At 42.0% G+C, this 15,140-nt stretch overlaps 1 protein-coding gene across 4 annotated transcripts in view; it reads right to left on the bottom strand.

The window, feature by feature from the left end:
• The window catches only part of CYLD (CYLD lysine 63 deubiquitinase), a 59,820-nt gene that overhangs the window by 21,914 nt on the left and 22,766 nt on the right, over window positions 1-15,140 (bottom strand). For 3 of the 4 annotated variants that reach the window (XM_075837524.1, XM_075837525.1, XM_075837523.1), the window contains 6 exons: window positions 14,948-15,067; window positions 10,816-10,875; window positions 7,999-8,381; window positions 4,836-5,001; window positions 2,029-2,170; window positions 1,806-1,928 (listed from right to left, as the gene is read on the bottom strand). In XM_075837524.1, coding sequence (XP_075693639.1) covers window positions 1,806-1,928; window positions 2,029-2,170; window positions 4,836-5,001; window positions 7,999-8,381; window positions 10,816-10,875; window positions 14,948-15,067 — 994 coding nt within the window. The remainder of the gene's footprint in view (window positions 1-1,805; window positions 1,929-2,028; window positions 2,171-4,835; window positions 5,002-7,998; window positions 8,382-10,815; window positions 10,876-14,947; window positions 15,068-15,140) is intronic. The other variant, XM_075837527.1, reaches the window with a different exon arrangement.

Here is a 15,140-nt window from a genome sequence, read left to right as displayed (position 1 = left end):
ATGGAGGGGGCAGTAAATTTTGCAAAATATAATATTCATCTCAAGTGATTCTATCACTATCGGTTTACATGACAGCTCCTTTTGTAACAAGCGAGGACAAATAACAGATAGATTGGATAGATTATATGGACGTCTACTTTATAAAACCTGCAGGCCCAGACAAGTCCAAAACTCTGAGAGCACATTGCTATTTACTGAGATGGCAACTGGGAAATTGGGACATAGGTCATCCCTCTATTTATGTATTGATACAGATGTAGCAGGGTTTAACCCCTTAATGACCAGCCTATTTTAGACCTTAATGACAAGGCCATTTTTTACATTTTTCCATCGTCGCATTCCAAGAGCTATAACTTTTTTATTTTTGCGTCGACAGAGGTGTGTAAGGTCTTGTTTTTTGCAGGACAAGTTGTATTTTATTAATAGCACCATTTTGAGGGACATATTATTTATTAATTAACTTTTATCAACTTTTTTTGGGGGGGGGGGTAGAAAAAAACCTGATATTTCGCCACTCTTTTTCGCGTCTTAAATCTACGCCGTTTACCGTGTGATATAAATAACACAATAACTTTATTCAGCGGGTTGTTACGATTGCAACGATACCAAATTTGTATAGTTTTTGTATGTTTTACTACTTTTACACAGTAAAAACGCTTTTTTTTCAAAATGATTTGTTTTTGTGTCTCCATATTTGAAGAGCCATAACTTTTTTAATGTTCCGCCGATGCAGTTGTATGAGGGCTTCTTTTTTGCGGGAAGACTTGTAGTTTTTATTGGTACCATTTTGGAGTAGATGCGACTTTTTGATCACTTTTTATCACATTTTTTTAAAGTCAGGATTCACAGAAAACAGCAATTTTTCCATAGTTTTTTATTACATTTTTTACAGCATTCACCGTGCTGGTTAAATAATGTTATAGATTTATAGTCGGGGTCGTTACGGACGCGGCAATACCAAATATGTGTAATTTTTTTACTTTATTTTGGTTTTATAATAGTAAAGCATTTTGTAAGGGGAAAAGTGGGTTTTTCATTTTTTTTTTCACATTTTTTTTAAAATTAACTTTCTTAAACTTTTTTTCTGATCGCGATTATAATACACTGCAATACTTTTGTATTGCAGTGTATTACTGCCTGTCCGTTTAAAACGGACAGGCATCTGCTAGGTCATGCCTCTGGCATGATCTAGCAGGCATTTGCTTCAGGCAGACCTGGGAGCCTTTATTAGGCCCCCGGCTGCCATTGGAGACACAGACACTCGGCGATCGTATCGCTGGGTGTCGGTGGGGGAGAGAGGGAGCTCCCTCCCTCTCTCCAAAACCACTCAGATGCGGTGCACGCTATTGTGCACCGAATCTGAGGGGTTAAACGGGTGAGATCGATACTTATATCGATCTCACACGGCAGAGCAGGGACGCCCCCAGCCCTCAGCTGCCTCTGGCAGCTGAGAGCAGGGAGATTTGACAGCTCCCTGCTGTTTACTTTATCCTGATGCGGTGCCGTAAAAAGGCATATGCATCAGAATAAAGCCCGTTAATGGCCGCCGTTAAAAGGCGTATTGGCGGTCACTAACGGGTTAAATTTGTCAAATGGAGCAAGGCGGAGTTTGTTTTTTTGGCTCAACTCAACGTGGTATTACACTAGGCCTCAAAACTGCCTGAAAGAAACTCTAAGGACATAGGACTTACTGCATTATCATCATATAGAGCGTTCTAAAGACGGAGCGCCAAAGATTTTTATGACTAAGTCAGCTCTGCTACATCTGCACATAATATTACACAAACAGCTGTGGTGTCACTTACATTCTCAATGGGTTCACAATCTCCGTCCTAAGAAGAGCTTGTGTTTCACTGTAATATTCAACATCTGTTTTTTCTTTCGGCCTCAAGAGGACAGAATCCAGCACAGAACTGAATGAGAATAAACTTCATGGAAAAAGACAAATAATAATTACTTTCTGCTATCAGAAGAGAATAAATTAGGCAGGCACAAACCAGATAACCCGGAGGTGTAGAATATACTCACCAAAATAAGGTTGAATCAAGATAGCAGGAGTTGTAGTGCCCCTGGATACCTTTCTTTTTTCCAATCATGACTTCTAAGCCTTCCTTCTCTGTTCTAGGGGGGGTGTTCCCTTCAACAACCTCACTCAAATATCCTCCAAAGGCTTGAAATATAACATAATAAAATATACAGTTATAATACTAGAAATAAGACCGGCTCAAACTACTCCTCAAGCGCACGCACATCTCTAAAAAAGAATTAATGGCAGCTTGATTTTTTTTTTTATAAAATACAACCAAATAATATTGTGCAAAATAGGTTGGATTTTATCAATAATTGTTATGGAGCTTGTGCTGAAGGCTGCCATTCTGTAGATAGGATTCAACTTGACTTCAACTTTAACATAAAGGATCAGTTTTACCCGTTTGCAAAGTGCAATCCACAAAAAAAAAGTCAAAGCGTACCACCTGTGCAAAATAAGACACCACCGTGCTCTTAGATCCTCATGTACATTACTTTGAGGAAACATTTCCCTTCAAATCTCAGCAGTTTGTGCTGCAGACTTTCTTAAGACAAAGTGGTTACCACTCTCTGTAATGTTAAAAAGCCACAGAGCAGATGCAACCCGGTCCCGGTCACTACTTCTATAACCCTGTGAGCTCACATTACACTTGTCATTCCTCCGTTAACACACTTTTCTCACACAGCTGAAAGAGCAAGGCTACCGGCTTGAATCAGTGGCACTGCTGCTGTGATCACAGGACTTTATTATCTAGCAAGTTCTCTCTACAGACGCACAACAGCTTGTAATTCCCTGTCTGGGTAAGGTTCTGCTCATATCTGCGTCAAAGGGTCCGTTAGGAGCCTCCGTCGCAGATCTGGTCCAAAATGCTGGACAAAATCGTGCATCATGGTGCGCTATTTTTTCCGCTAAGATGACAAACACCATGATGGAAAATCGACTGAACCCAATAAAAAATAAAAGCGCCAAGAAATTTGCACGAGTTGGCCGTTATTTTAACCCTTCCCTCCTCAGCCAATTTTTACTTTTGTTTTTTTCCTCCCCACCTTCCAAAGCTATGATTTTTTTTATTTTTCCGTCAATATAGCCATATGGGAGCTTGTTTTTTTGCGGGACAAGTTGAATTTCATGGCAGCATTTATTGTACCGCATAATGTACTGGGAAACTGAAAAAAAAATATTTGTGGGGTAAAATGGGCAAAAAACAGCGATTACGCCTTTTTTTGGTGGGGGTTTTTTGTTTTTTTTACAGCGTCCAGCAGGCGGTAAAAACTACTTATTCATCTTATTCTACAGGTCGATACGATTACGGCAATACGAAATTTATGTTTTGTTTTATTTTTTACCACTTTTAAAAAAAATAAAACTTTGCTAAATAAAAAAAAAAAATCTTGTGTGTCTCGCCATATTCTGAGAGCCGTAACTTTTTCATTTTTCCATCAATTTAGCGGTGTGGGGGCTTACATTTTGCAGGGCGAGCTGCAGTTTTCACCGATACCATTTTGGGGTGCATGCGACTTTTTGATCACTTTTTATTCCATTTTTTTGAGCTGTAAGGGGACCAAAAAAACAGCAATTTGCGTGTTTTATATATATATATTTTTTTTACGGAATTCACCGAGCGGGTTAAACAACGCTATATTGTGATAGTTCAGACTTTTACGGATGCGGCGATACTAGTTATGTTAACTTTTATTTTTTTAAACTTTGAATTAGGGGAAAAAAAAAAAAAGTTAACTGTTTTTTACTTATTTTACTAGTCCCCCTAGGGGACTTGAAGCAGCGACCGTTGGATCGCTTGCATGATATACTGCAATACTAATGAGTTGCAGTATATCGTGATTCTGACAGTCTCCTTTGAAGCCCTGAAAAGAAGTACAAAGATTGCAGCCCTGGGGCCTTTATTAGGCCCCCAGGCTGCCATAACAACCATTGTAAACAGCCGATCGTGCCACGCAGGGGGGGGGGGGGGAGCACGATTGCGTGTTTGAGAGAGCGCCTCCCTGCTTCTAGCAATTTAAATGCTGCCATCGCGATTGACCGCGCCATTTAAGGTGTTAACGGGCAGAATCAAAGTGATCTTTGATTCCGCCCGTTGCAGTGAGGTGTGGGCTGTATTATACAGCCGTCACCTGCTGTGTATGGAGCGCGATCAGCCTGTGACCGAGCGCCATACTTCCCCTTAACCCTTATCACGTACAGTTACACGATAATGCGTTAAGGGGTTAACGGTCAGCACACGGATCTATACTATGGTCGTCTGAATTCGGCCTAAGAGTACCCATAGGGCTCCATTAACCCGACAGAGTACCCTTTAGGTCTCCAACAGGCTGGTATACATCGGTATTAAGCAAAAGAATAGTAGACTAAACTATTCCATACTGTATAAAAAAAAAAACAAAAAAAAAACACCAAAAAAAAAAAAAAACATTACCTTCTAAGTTTCCTTTTTTTTTTTACAGTGGGAGCCTATGGAAAACGTACCTATACAGTGGGATTATTTGCAGCCTTCCGTTGGAGGTATGTCAGGAGCTTTTCGAGGCACGTGCATCAAACCAAGGGCCATAATATGATGTGAACAGGGCCTAAGATTACTGCTAATTCATATGAGTACGGTTTTATACGAATCCCCACAGTTATAGTGAACACTAGAAGATCAGTCCCTACAGATACTATCAGAATAACTTTTCACAAATCATTATTTGAATTAATGAAAAACGGTCATTCAGGAAAATGAAATCAGCATTTAGTTTAGTGATGATTTACTGATCTACCTATTAGGATGGTTTACATCACATGTCATTACCTAAAGAATTACAACGTTCTATTTGGTTGGAGACTGGCTGTAGTGACGCGAACCTGGAGTCTGGCCTGCAGCTCTTCAGCTTCACGAAAAGTGCTTTTTTGGGGGCACAGGTGAAAAATCTTGTCCCCTTGAAAGTGCCATCTGTACATCCTGCACATTCATCCTCCTGATAAAATGACCATGGGAAAAAAAAAAATTCTGTTTGTTACATTACATTTCTCAGGGATGCACTACACTTCTGAAAGATTGTGAATTAACACAAAAAAAGTGGATGCACATCCACTAATGAAAAAACAAAAAAAACATTTATGAGATTAAAGGGTTTCTACAAGTATAGATAAATATGGCAGAAGTAAAAATAAAAATATATATACACACACACACACACACACACACACACACACACAAACTTACTTTGTAATATCGCTTGATAAAATGTAGCAAATCTGTTAGATTGATGCAATAAAGCCATAGAGGTTTCACCTGTACGTAACCATATAACATGCACCTATGTCATTAAAGTTTAACTAAACTTTCATAAAACTTTGGACATGTCAGAGTGAAGTGTCAGAAGTTTTGATCAGTGCGCCTCCAAGCACGGAGACCCCCAACGATCGCTAAAACGAAGCAGCAGAATCGCTAAAGAGAGTGTGTGCTGCTTCGTTTCTGGTCGGCTCGGCTTTCCTCAGAAAAACAAGCGAGTGGTGTACGGACTCAGACTTTCTATCGAGCCTGTACACTGCTCACTGAGCTTTCCGAGGAAGGACAAGCAGAGCCGATTAGAAACGAAGCGGCTGAGCGCTTTTGCAGTTTCATTTTAGCAATCAGTGGGGATCGCAGTGCTCGGATCCCTACTGATCAAAACTTCTGACATGTCCCTATGACAAGTCAAAAGTTTTATGAAAGTATAAATACACTTTAACCCCCACCACGCAGTCCTGGAGATCAGCAGTCAGAGATTGAATTTTAATGCTGTCTACATTACAAGGTAGTGCACTACAAGTGCTCCCAAATTTATGTTAAAGAGTCTCTGTCACCAGATTATAAGTGCCCTCTCTACTACATAATCTGATTGGCGCTGTAATGTAGAGAACAGTGGTTTTTATTTTGAAAAACGATTTTTGAGCAAGTTATGAGCAATTTTAGATTTATGCTAATTGGTTTCTTAATAGACAACTGGGCGTGTTTTTACTTTTTACGAACTAGGCGTTGTACAGAGGAGTGTATGAGGCTGACCAATCAGTGACCAATCAGCGTCATACACTTCTCATTGTTCCAGCCCATTGTTACAGTGTGATTGTGCAGTAAAAGAAGCTGGGCTGGAACAATGAGAAGTGTATGAGGCTGATTGGTCAGATTGGTCAGCCTCATACACTCCTCTGTACAACACCCAGTTGGTCAAAAGTAAAAACACGCCCAGTTGTCTATTAAGAAACTCATTAGCATAAATCTAAAATTGCTCATAACTCGCTTAAAAAAATAATCGTTTTTCAAAATAAAAACCACTTATCTACATTACACCGCCGATCAGATTATGTAGGAGATAGGGCACTTATAATCTGGTGACAGAGCCTCTTTAAAGAGGCTCTGTCACCACATTATAAGTGGCCTACCTCCTACATGATGTAATCGGCGGTGTAATGTAGATTACAGCAGTGTTTTTTATTTAGAAAAACGATCATTTTTGTCGGAGTTATGACCTATATTAGATTTATGCTAATGAGTTTCTTAATGAACAACTGGGCGTGTTTTACTTTTTGGCCAACTGGGTGTTGTACAGAGGAGTGTATGACGCTGACCAATCAGTGACCAATCAGCGTCATACACTTCTCTTGTAATGGCCGGAAGGAGGTGAAGGGAAAGTGAGCCCTAATCTACCCACCGCCCTGTCCCTGCCTACTTGCAACGACCCGCCCTAGGCGACGAGGTACAACTGGGCGGCGGCCCCTACGCTGTCTAAGTGCACAGGGAAACAAACAGGGAACATGCAAGGGAAGGGGCAGTAGCCACGGAACGCCACGAGGAAACGGAGCGGCGAACGGACAGTCAGGACCAGGACGAAGTGAGTACACCCAAGCGGGCAAGGAGACAGAAGCAAGCCAGGGGCAAAGCAAAGCAGGTCAAGCAGAACTGCAGCAAGGCAGAAGCACGGCAGAAGCAGGCTGGAGCAAGCAGCAGTGGGGCCAGGAATCCAAAAGAATTACAAGCACTGAGGGAGAGAACAGGGCAGGTAATAAAGGACAGGGGGCGGAGCTAACTCCGACAGACCAGGCCGCGATAGGCTCTCCCACTCCTGAGCCTGCCACCCTGGTTGGTGGGAGATGGTGTCAGTCGAACAGGTCTGGCCTCAGGTGTGGATTGATTAATCCCAGGAGTATACCTAGATGAAGTACCTGGCAGATCCCTAACATCTCTTCATTAATTTGCACAGCACATAGCGATATAGCTATATCGCTATGTGCAGCCACATAAACACACTATAACATTACTGCAGTGTCCGGACAATGAATATACATTACCTCCAGCCAGGATGTGATGTGTATTCAGAATCCTGACACTTCTGTAGCATCTGTGTGATATTTACAGCAAGGCAAGCGTTCACTACAGAAGTGTCAGGATTCTGAATACACATCACGTCCTGGCTGGAGGTAATGTATATTCATTGTCCGGACACTGCAGTAAAGTTATAGTGTGTTTATGTGGCTGCATATAGCGATATAGCTATTTCGCTATCTGCAGAGTAAATGAATGGAGAGAAGTGTATGAAAATTGATTGGTCACTGATTGGTCAGCGTCATACACTTCTCTCCACAACACCCACTTGGCCAAAAAGTAAAACACGCCCAGTTGTTCATTAAGAAACTCATTAGCATAAAGCGAATATAGGTCATAACTAAAAATAAAAAACACAAAAAAAATAAATAAAAAAACACTGCAGTAATCTACATTACAGCACCGCCGATCACATTATGTACAATATAGGTCACTTATAATGTGGTGAAAAAGCCTCTCTAAACTATAGATTACCTCTAAAAATGCCAAAGTCATAAGACAATGACACTTTAAAAAAGGACAATGGTGTTACCCATAGTACAAGTTCCCCCATTGTCTTCATGCCTTGACCACTACTGATGACCTAACTAAAAAATATGTTTCCAATTACCAGCTCTAGTCCGGCTAACATTTCACCGACTCCTGCAGGCTGACCAATCCAGCGGATCACGCCATAAAATGGAGGGTTCTCTTTAACTTCAGCCAGTGATCCCACCTCCAGGCCGTGCATATTAGACAGGTATGGTGGCCCGGGAGGACTGTCCTGAAGGGATGAATGGTTTAATTCTCCAATGACCGACTGCACAGACAATGAGAGGGGAGTGTGTCCCATTGTGCCATTAGTACTGGACATCTTGGAAAGGCTAAATGGGAGAGAGTGGAATCTGTTATCTCCAGGGGAGCAGCTGCTTGCCGTAGGCTGCAGAGGTGGAGAACAGTGTCCAAATGAAGATGGAGAGGTCTCGGTTAGAGATTTTGCTGAATCTTCAAGAACTACAATAATAAAAATAAAAAATAAATTTAAATATAACAATGTGAAGCTGCCAAACAAACTGATCAGAAAAGGGCTCTCTGCTACCAATTGGGTCACACAATATTTACGGTGATAGTTTTTGACAACATATACATTGACTTCAAGTAGAATGTAACTTAAAGGGGTTGCCCCAGAATGAAAAGAGAAATAAATAAATAAAATATGGGAAGAAGGAATCAGACATAATATAGTGCATGACGAGCTCTTACTAAAAGCTAGAACCAGCCCTGTATCTTACATAGATCCAGAGATCTCTCCATTCATTGCTCGTATTCCTGTGCTAGATTTTCTTCAGGCTGGCAGGTCAGGGGCGTGTCTTTTCTGCTGCAGCTCCTCCCCCTTCCTATCATTGCTTGTATAAGCAGATCGTTCTGTTAGTGCCTCCTCTCTAATAGAAACTTTACAAATGCCCCCATTACATGTCTTTTTAGATGCAAATTTGGAAGAAAAAACTGCTCCTCTAGACGGGCGCTCAGATGTGAATTTGAACTAGTATCCTCACAAAATCGTCAGAGTTTGGTACAACGATTTTATTCAATATGCTATTAAAAACAATAAAAATTCAGTTGCTGCAACGCGTTTCAACCACGCACTGTGGTCTTCATCAGGCATATCACAACTCACCAATGTCCTATCCAACATATATCAGAACGATATCACCTTAGAGGAGCGCCGTTTTCTCTCTTTTTTTATGTTTTTCTCAAGATGTCTTTTTAGAGGGAGAGCCCAGCCCTATATAAGACTGAGGAAGAGGGAGAGCCTGTATCTTACACAGAGTGAGAGGATGTGCAGGAGAGGAGAGAGCTCAATGCTGTATGTAAGCAGTGCTGTATGCAGGTTCTCTCTTCATCTAAGAAAACTGCTGCCTCTCCTGAGTGTTTCTTACAAAAAGAAGTGGCTGAAAACTACGAGGCTGTTTTTAAAGGGAAAACAGCCTCCGATTTTGGGGCATTTTTAAAACTGAAAACAAAGCATTTTTTATTTGAAGCTTCTTTGAGGTCTTTTTCAGCCGTTTTTTGAGGCCTTCTTTATAATGTCAATGGAAAATCAGCTACAAAAGAAGTGACCTGCTACTTTTTTTTCTGTGTGAGCTGTTGGTTTTACTTGTTATAGGGTAAATGCAACTTTTTGATAATTTTTAATCCAATTTATTTGGGGAGCATTGGATCGCTTGCACAGTTTATTGCAATATGTATTGCAGTATATTGTGTTTTTTACCGCCTCCTTTTAAGACCTGCCTTTATCACAACCATCAGCACCCCGCGATGGCATCACAGGTGGGGGTGATGGGCTGTAGGTTGGGGCCATTTCCTTTCTAACAGCTTAGAAGCCACGGTCGCTATTGACTGCGATATCTAAAAAGTTAAACGGCCAGGATTGGAGTTCTCGATAACGCCAATCTCGGCTGTTACAGCAAGGAAATCGGCTGAATGTTACAGACAACCCCGGCTGAGTATGAGCGTGCTCACGTACAGTTATGTCGCATGTGCTGTAAACTACGTCTCCTTAGAGGCCACACCCACTTTTCTAGCTTAGGCCCCATGCACTCGACCGTATTTTTCATCCGTTATCACAGAGCCATTCATTTCTATTGGCCACGCACACCTTTCCGTATTTTTACGGATGGGTGTCCGTGCTGAAAAAATTATAGAACCGGTCTTATTTTTGTCTGTAATTACGGCACGGACTCTGCCATAGAAGCTTAAGGGCGCTTCCGCAAACACGCGTTCGTATTTATGGAAGCGTTGCTATGCAACGCGTTGGTGACATCATTTGCAGCCTCCCTCTTTTTTACGGATCCGTATATACGGACCAAATACGGATGCACTACGGACCGTATTTGCAGGTAACGTTCCGTATATACGGATAAGTTACGGACGACTACGAATCTATTTACGGATAGATGAAAATACGGTCGTGTGCATGGGCCCTTTGCAAGTGATGAGAAAAGTCGCAAACTTTGTCAAATTTGTCGCATCTTACCATTTACGCTTTTTTTATGTAAATCCGGAGTAAGCCACTTAGTAAACATGGGCCTATGTTTCGGAGGAGCAGGAGTTTTAATGTAAGTGGGGGGGGGGGGGTTAAGGTGGACAAGCACTTTATTCAGTGAAGTCTTACTTGGAAAATAAAGGATTTAAAAAAAAAAAAAAAAAGCAGAGGGGTTAAAACAAGAGGGACCTGTGTCTGAACCTGACCTGTGTCTGAACACTGTGGGAGGAAGCAATGCAATTATACTCCCCATAAATAGCCCTTAGAGGACATGGCCATTTATACAACGCCAACCTAAAAACGCCAGGCACAGTGCCCAGAGGTAGAAGCTGTGTTAGATGTGAACATTATCTAGAGGAGTACGTGTAATATAAAGGACAAGCAGCATTATACATATTATACCTTCACAGCGGTTGCTCTCTTGGATACCAGAACTTCCTCCTCGTGACAATCTCTCCCGGGCTGTGGGGACAAGTCACAAAGCACGACTTCAGAGTTAGAGGAAGCCGTTACAATGTCAACTTGGGAAATAATTTACATTTTTAAAGAAATAAACACAATATAAGAGAGGAGATATACCGGCTTATGACTGTCATCACATTTATTCAGCTCTGGCGCAGCCTAACATTTCAAACTGTCCACCAAGTTAACGGCCATTTTGAATTTTCCATGTCTCAAGCCTCTATGCAGACCACATGTCCCAGCATGCACTGCTCTGCATAACGAGAACATACAGGACGACTGTCCGCCGAGTGACCATCTCTCCTAGGCCTTTAGATGTTCCTGGTCATGGGAGGACCCACCAGCAGGGGCTTATATTTCATAAATCCAACAATGTCTGTCAGTCTATAAAGCGGACCGTATACACTAGACTAGACAGTGGATACGGCCAAATTCAAAGCTATATTTTATGATAATCTATCTTTCATGGGGCATTGAGAGTAAAAAGTTATTTTTCTTTTCTTAGATATGCGGTGCAAGATATAAAAGTTAACCCCCTAATACTGGAGAAATTTGGGGCCTTATTCATCAGACAGTTTCCACACATGATGGCTAAACCGAGATATATTTTTTAGGCTATTGAAGCAAATTTTGCATCTTTTTTTTTTTTTTTTTAAACAGATAGGAGCTGAGGAGACCCATTGAACCAGAAAGGAGATTATTTGGCCTTCTACTGACCATAGATCACCGGAACCTCCATAGAATAAGAGCAGAAATAGAGTAAAATATACAATATAAAATACACACAGTTGCAGACATTTTGTTGATTAAAGGGGGTTGTCCAGGATTAGTAAAACATGGCTGCTTCCAAAAACAGCGCCACATCTGTCCACAGGTTGTATGTGGTAGTGAAGCTCAGCCTCAAACACGTCAATGGAGCCGAGCTGGAATACAAGACACAAGTGTGGCGCTATTTGTGGAAGAATACTGCCATGTTTTTCTAATTCTGGACAAACCCTTTAAGCAGATTAAGTTTTCATTCCGGTTTAATGCTCCCTGTAAGCAGCGCCAGTTTTATTTGCATTGCATCCACTTTGGTCAACCTTCTTCTACCATTACAGCAAACGCACAGCACCCATATGGCACAAATTCACAAACTAATAATTATATTCTGTGCCGCTAAAACACAGCTCCTATACAGTAGATATTGGATCCAAGCACCACATGTACTTATGTACGATGCTAGGAGTCCCTGCCTCGCTGCCGGATAACTGCCCCGTACTGTAATCATGTTTTCAGTACAGGACAGTAGTTCCACGGAGAGGCAGGGACTCCTAGCATCGTACATAACTATGATGCTAGGAGTCCAGCTCCCTGCAGTGTGTTCGGTCCGGGACTTGCGGCCGGAATACGTTCCGTCCTTTACGGACCAAACACGCTCGTGTGAATCCAGCCTAAGACCCATATAATATTAACACAGCGGTCACACTGCACTGTACAGAGCAGCGACATAGCACATACACATAAAGAACCTGCATAATACAAAATATACTGCACCCATAAAGTCCACATACAAAGTCCACATCCCCACATACACAAAGTACTTTCACCCGGACAATAGACAGTGTAAATACCATTGCGTAAGTGCCGCTCTAGGAGGGCACCAGACAAGCAACATGCCCAACGTCTAGACAACTAGCAGTGGAAAAAGACAGAACCAGTGCTGCTCATTATCTTTCTGCCCCCTGTTCCGCCGCAGGTCATTGAGGGCAGTGCCCTGTGAAAGCACGCATAGCTACTCCGATTTAGTTACTGGTCTTACTGTTCCCTTATTACCGCTCCTCGCAGGAATACAAGTCATAGAGGGAGATTTATTAAGACTGGCGTCTTAGGGCCAGTTCACACAGAGTTTTTATACACGTTTTGACGCGGAAACAGAGTCGGAAAACGCGCCAAAAAAGCCTCCCATTGATTTCAATGGGAGGCGGAGGCATTTTTTTCCCACGAGAGGAAAAACCGGCTCGCGGGAAAAAGGGACATGCCCTATCTTCGGACATTTACGCTTCTGACCTCCCATTGACATCATTGGGAGGCAGAGAAAGCGTATTTCGCTGCGTTTTTTGCCCGCGGCGCTCAATGGCCGTGGGCAAAAAAACACCGCGAGAATCGGCGTTCAGGAAGAGCAAAATCTGCCTCAAAATTCCAAACAAAATTTTGAGGCAGATTTTCTGCCTACAAAAAAACTCTGTGTGAACCCAGCCTAACACACCAATCTAAACCCCTTCAGGACAGACATTTTTTTATTTTTCACTCACCACCTTCCAAGAGCCATAACTTTTTTATTTTTCCGTCAAAAGAATGGTGCGGGAGCTTATTTTTTTTGCTGGAGGATTTGTAGTTTATAATGGTAGCATTTAAAGGGAACCTGTCACCAGCATTTCACCTATTAAACCAGCAACACCCAGTGGTAGTGGGTGAAAAATCATTTCGATATAACCTATAGTTGTCTTCTTAGTCGGCTCTGTAGCTTTAGTATTCAGTTTTTTAGTGTTCCTGTGCCGTATGCTAATGAGCATAAAAGAGTCATATCTTCCATTGAAAAGAGTCATATCTTCATTCCTCAAGTCTTTCCGAGTTTACACCACCTTTGTACTTTTGATTGACAGCTCCACGCCTTCCCCTAGCACACAAAATCCCACGCTTGTGCAATGATGTCCGCTTCTGGTATGTGCGCACAACAGGACACCGGATTATTACGGTAAAAATGCGCAAAATGTTTGCAGACCGTTATTTACAGTCGGAGGAGGAGTTTAGGAGGGGGGATAACGGCAATGAACTTTTGATAGCAGCGGCCAGTGAGGGATGTGTAAAGTTCAATAGGTGAAATGCTGGTGACAGGTTCCCTTTAAAGTACCATATAATGATGTACTGAGAAACTGAAAAAAAATATTAGCGGGCTGAAATTGGAAAAAAACTGGATTCCTCGATTGTTTATTGGGCTTCGTTTTTACGGCTATCACCGTGCGGTAGAAAAGACAACTTAACTTTATTCTGTGGGTCAATACAATTACGGTGATACCAAATTTCTATACTTTCTAAAAAAAAATATTTTACCACTTTTAAGGGAAAAAAACTAGAGCCAAGATCTAAGTTGACCAAAAAACTGTGATTTCAGCGGTTCCAATTTTTTACGACGTTCACCGTGCGCGTTAAATAACGCTATACTGTAACAGTTCAGACTTTTTATGGACGCAGCGATACCAATTTCATTAACTTTTTTTTATTTTTTACATTACATTAGAGGAAAAATGGAAAGGAAGGGGGTTCTCTCAACTTTTAATATATTTTTTATTTTATTATTTCACTACCAAAAACTTAATTTCACTTTTTTTTTTTTACAGTTTAATAGCCCCCCCCCCCCCCCCTGGGGGACTTGAACTAGTGATCGTTGGATCGCAGGTACAATACTAATGTATTGCAGTATATTGTAAATTTTACAGGCTCCTGTTAAACAGGGACTAACAGAGGCAGAGTGAAGGCAGCCCTGGGGGCCTTCATTAGGCCCCTGAGCTGCCATGACAACCATTGTCACCCCCCCGGACCCTGATTGAGCTGTCGGATGAGCTGTCGGAGGGAGCCGCTCCCCTCCTTTCAATGCTGTGGTCGCGATTGACTGCAGCATTTGAGGGGTTAAACAGCAAGGAACAGCGTGATTGCTGTCCTGGCTGTTAGTGCCGGATGTCAGCTTTATAACACAGCGGACACCCGCAGCATATGGAACGCGTGAGTGTGCTCCACACATCACCCCCCACACCAGGATGTAATGGCACGTCCGGGTGCCCCTCAGAGTGAAATACGAAGGATAATAAATTTGTCAGGCCGTGGGGGCCCCGTCCCCTTTTTACAAATGTGGCGAGGACAGCGTAAAATGCAACTTTTGGGCCCTTTTACCACTTTTCTGCGCCAAATCCCTCCTATAGACTTCAAAGTATCAACTCCCCTCGCTGATCATACAATACAACATATACACATAGCTCCTGTAAAGTGTCAGCTATTATTTTATACTGTAATAAACAACAAGGGGACAACGCACCTTCATCCATGTACCAACTATTCTTACTTTTCGGCTGGTGTTGGGAATCAACAGAGCTGCCATTTAAAGTGTAAAAAAATTCTGAACGGTTCCTGCTTCCTGATTCAGAGGTAGATCCTGCTGCAAGAGAGAAAAAATTATCACTGCAGACCAAAAAAGTTTATAAACAGTTAATTCCTTACCGCCGCCAGTT

The sequence above is a fragment of the Rhinoderma darwinii genome, chromosome 9 (assembly GCF_050947455.1).
Source record: "Rhinoderma darwinii isolate aRhiDar2 chromosome 9, aRhiDar2.hap1, whole genome shotgun sequence".
In the NCBI taxonomy this organism is placed as follows: Eukaryota; Metazoa; Chordata; class Amphibia; order Anura; family Rhinodermatidae; genus Rhinoderma; species Rhinoderma darwinii.
The sequence above is the reverse complement of the archived record's forward strand: the minus strand, read 5'-3'. Positions and strand labels throughout refer to the sequence as shown.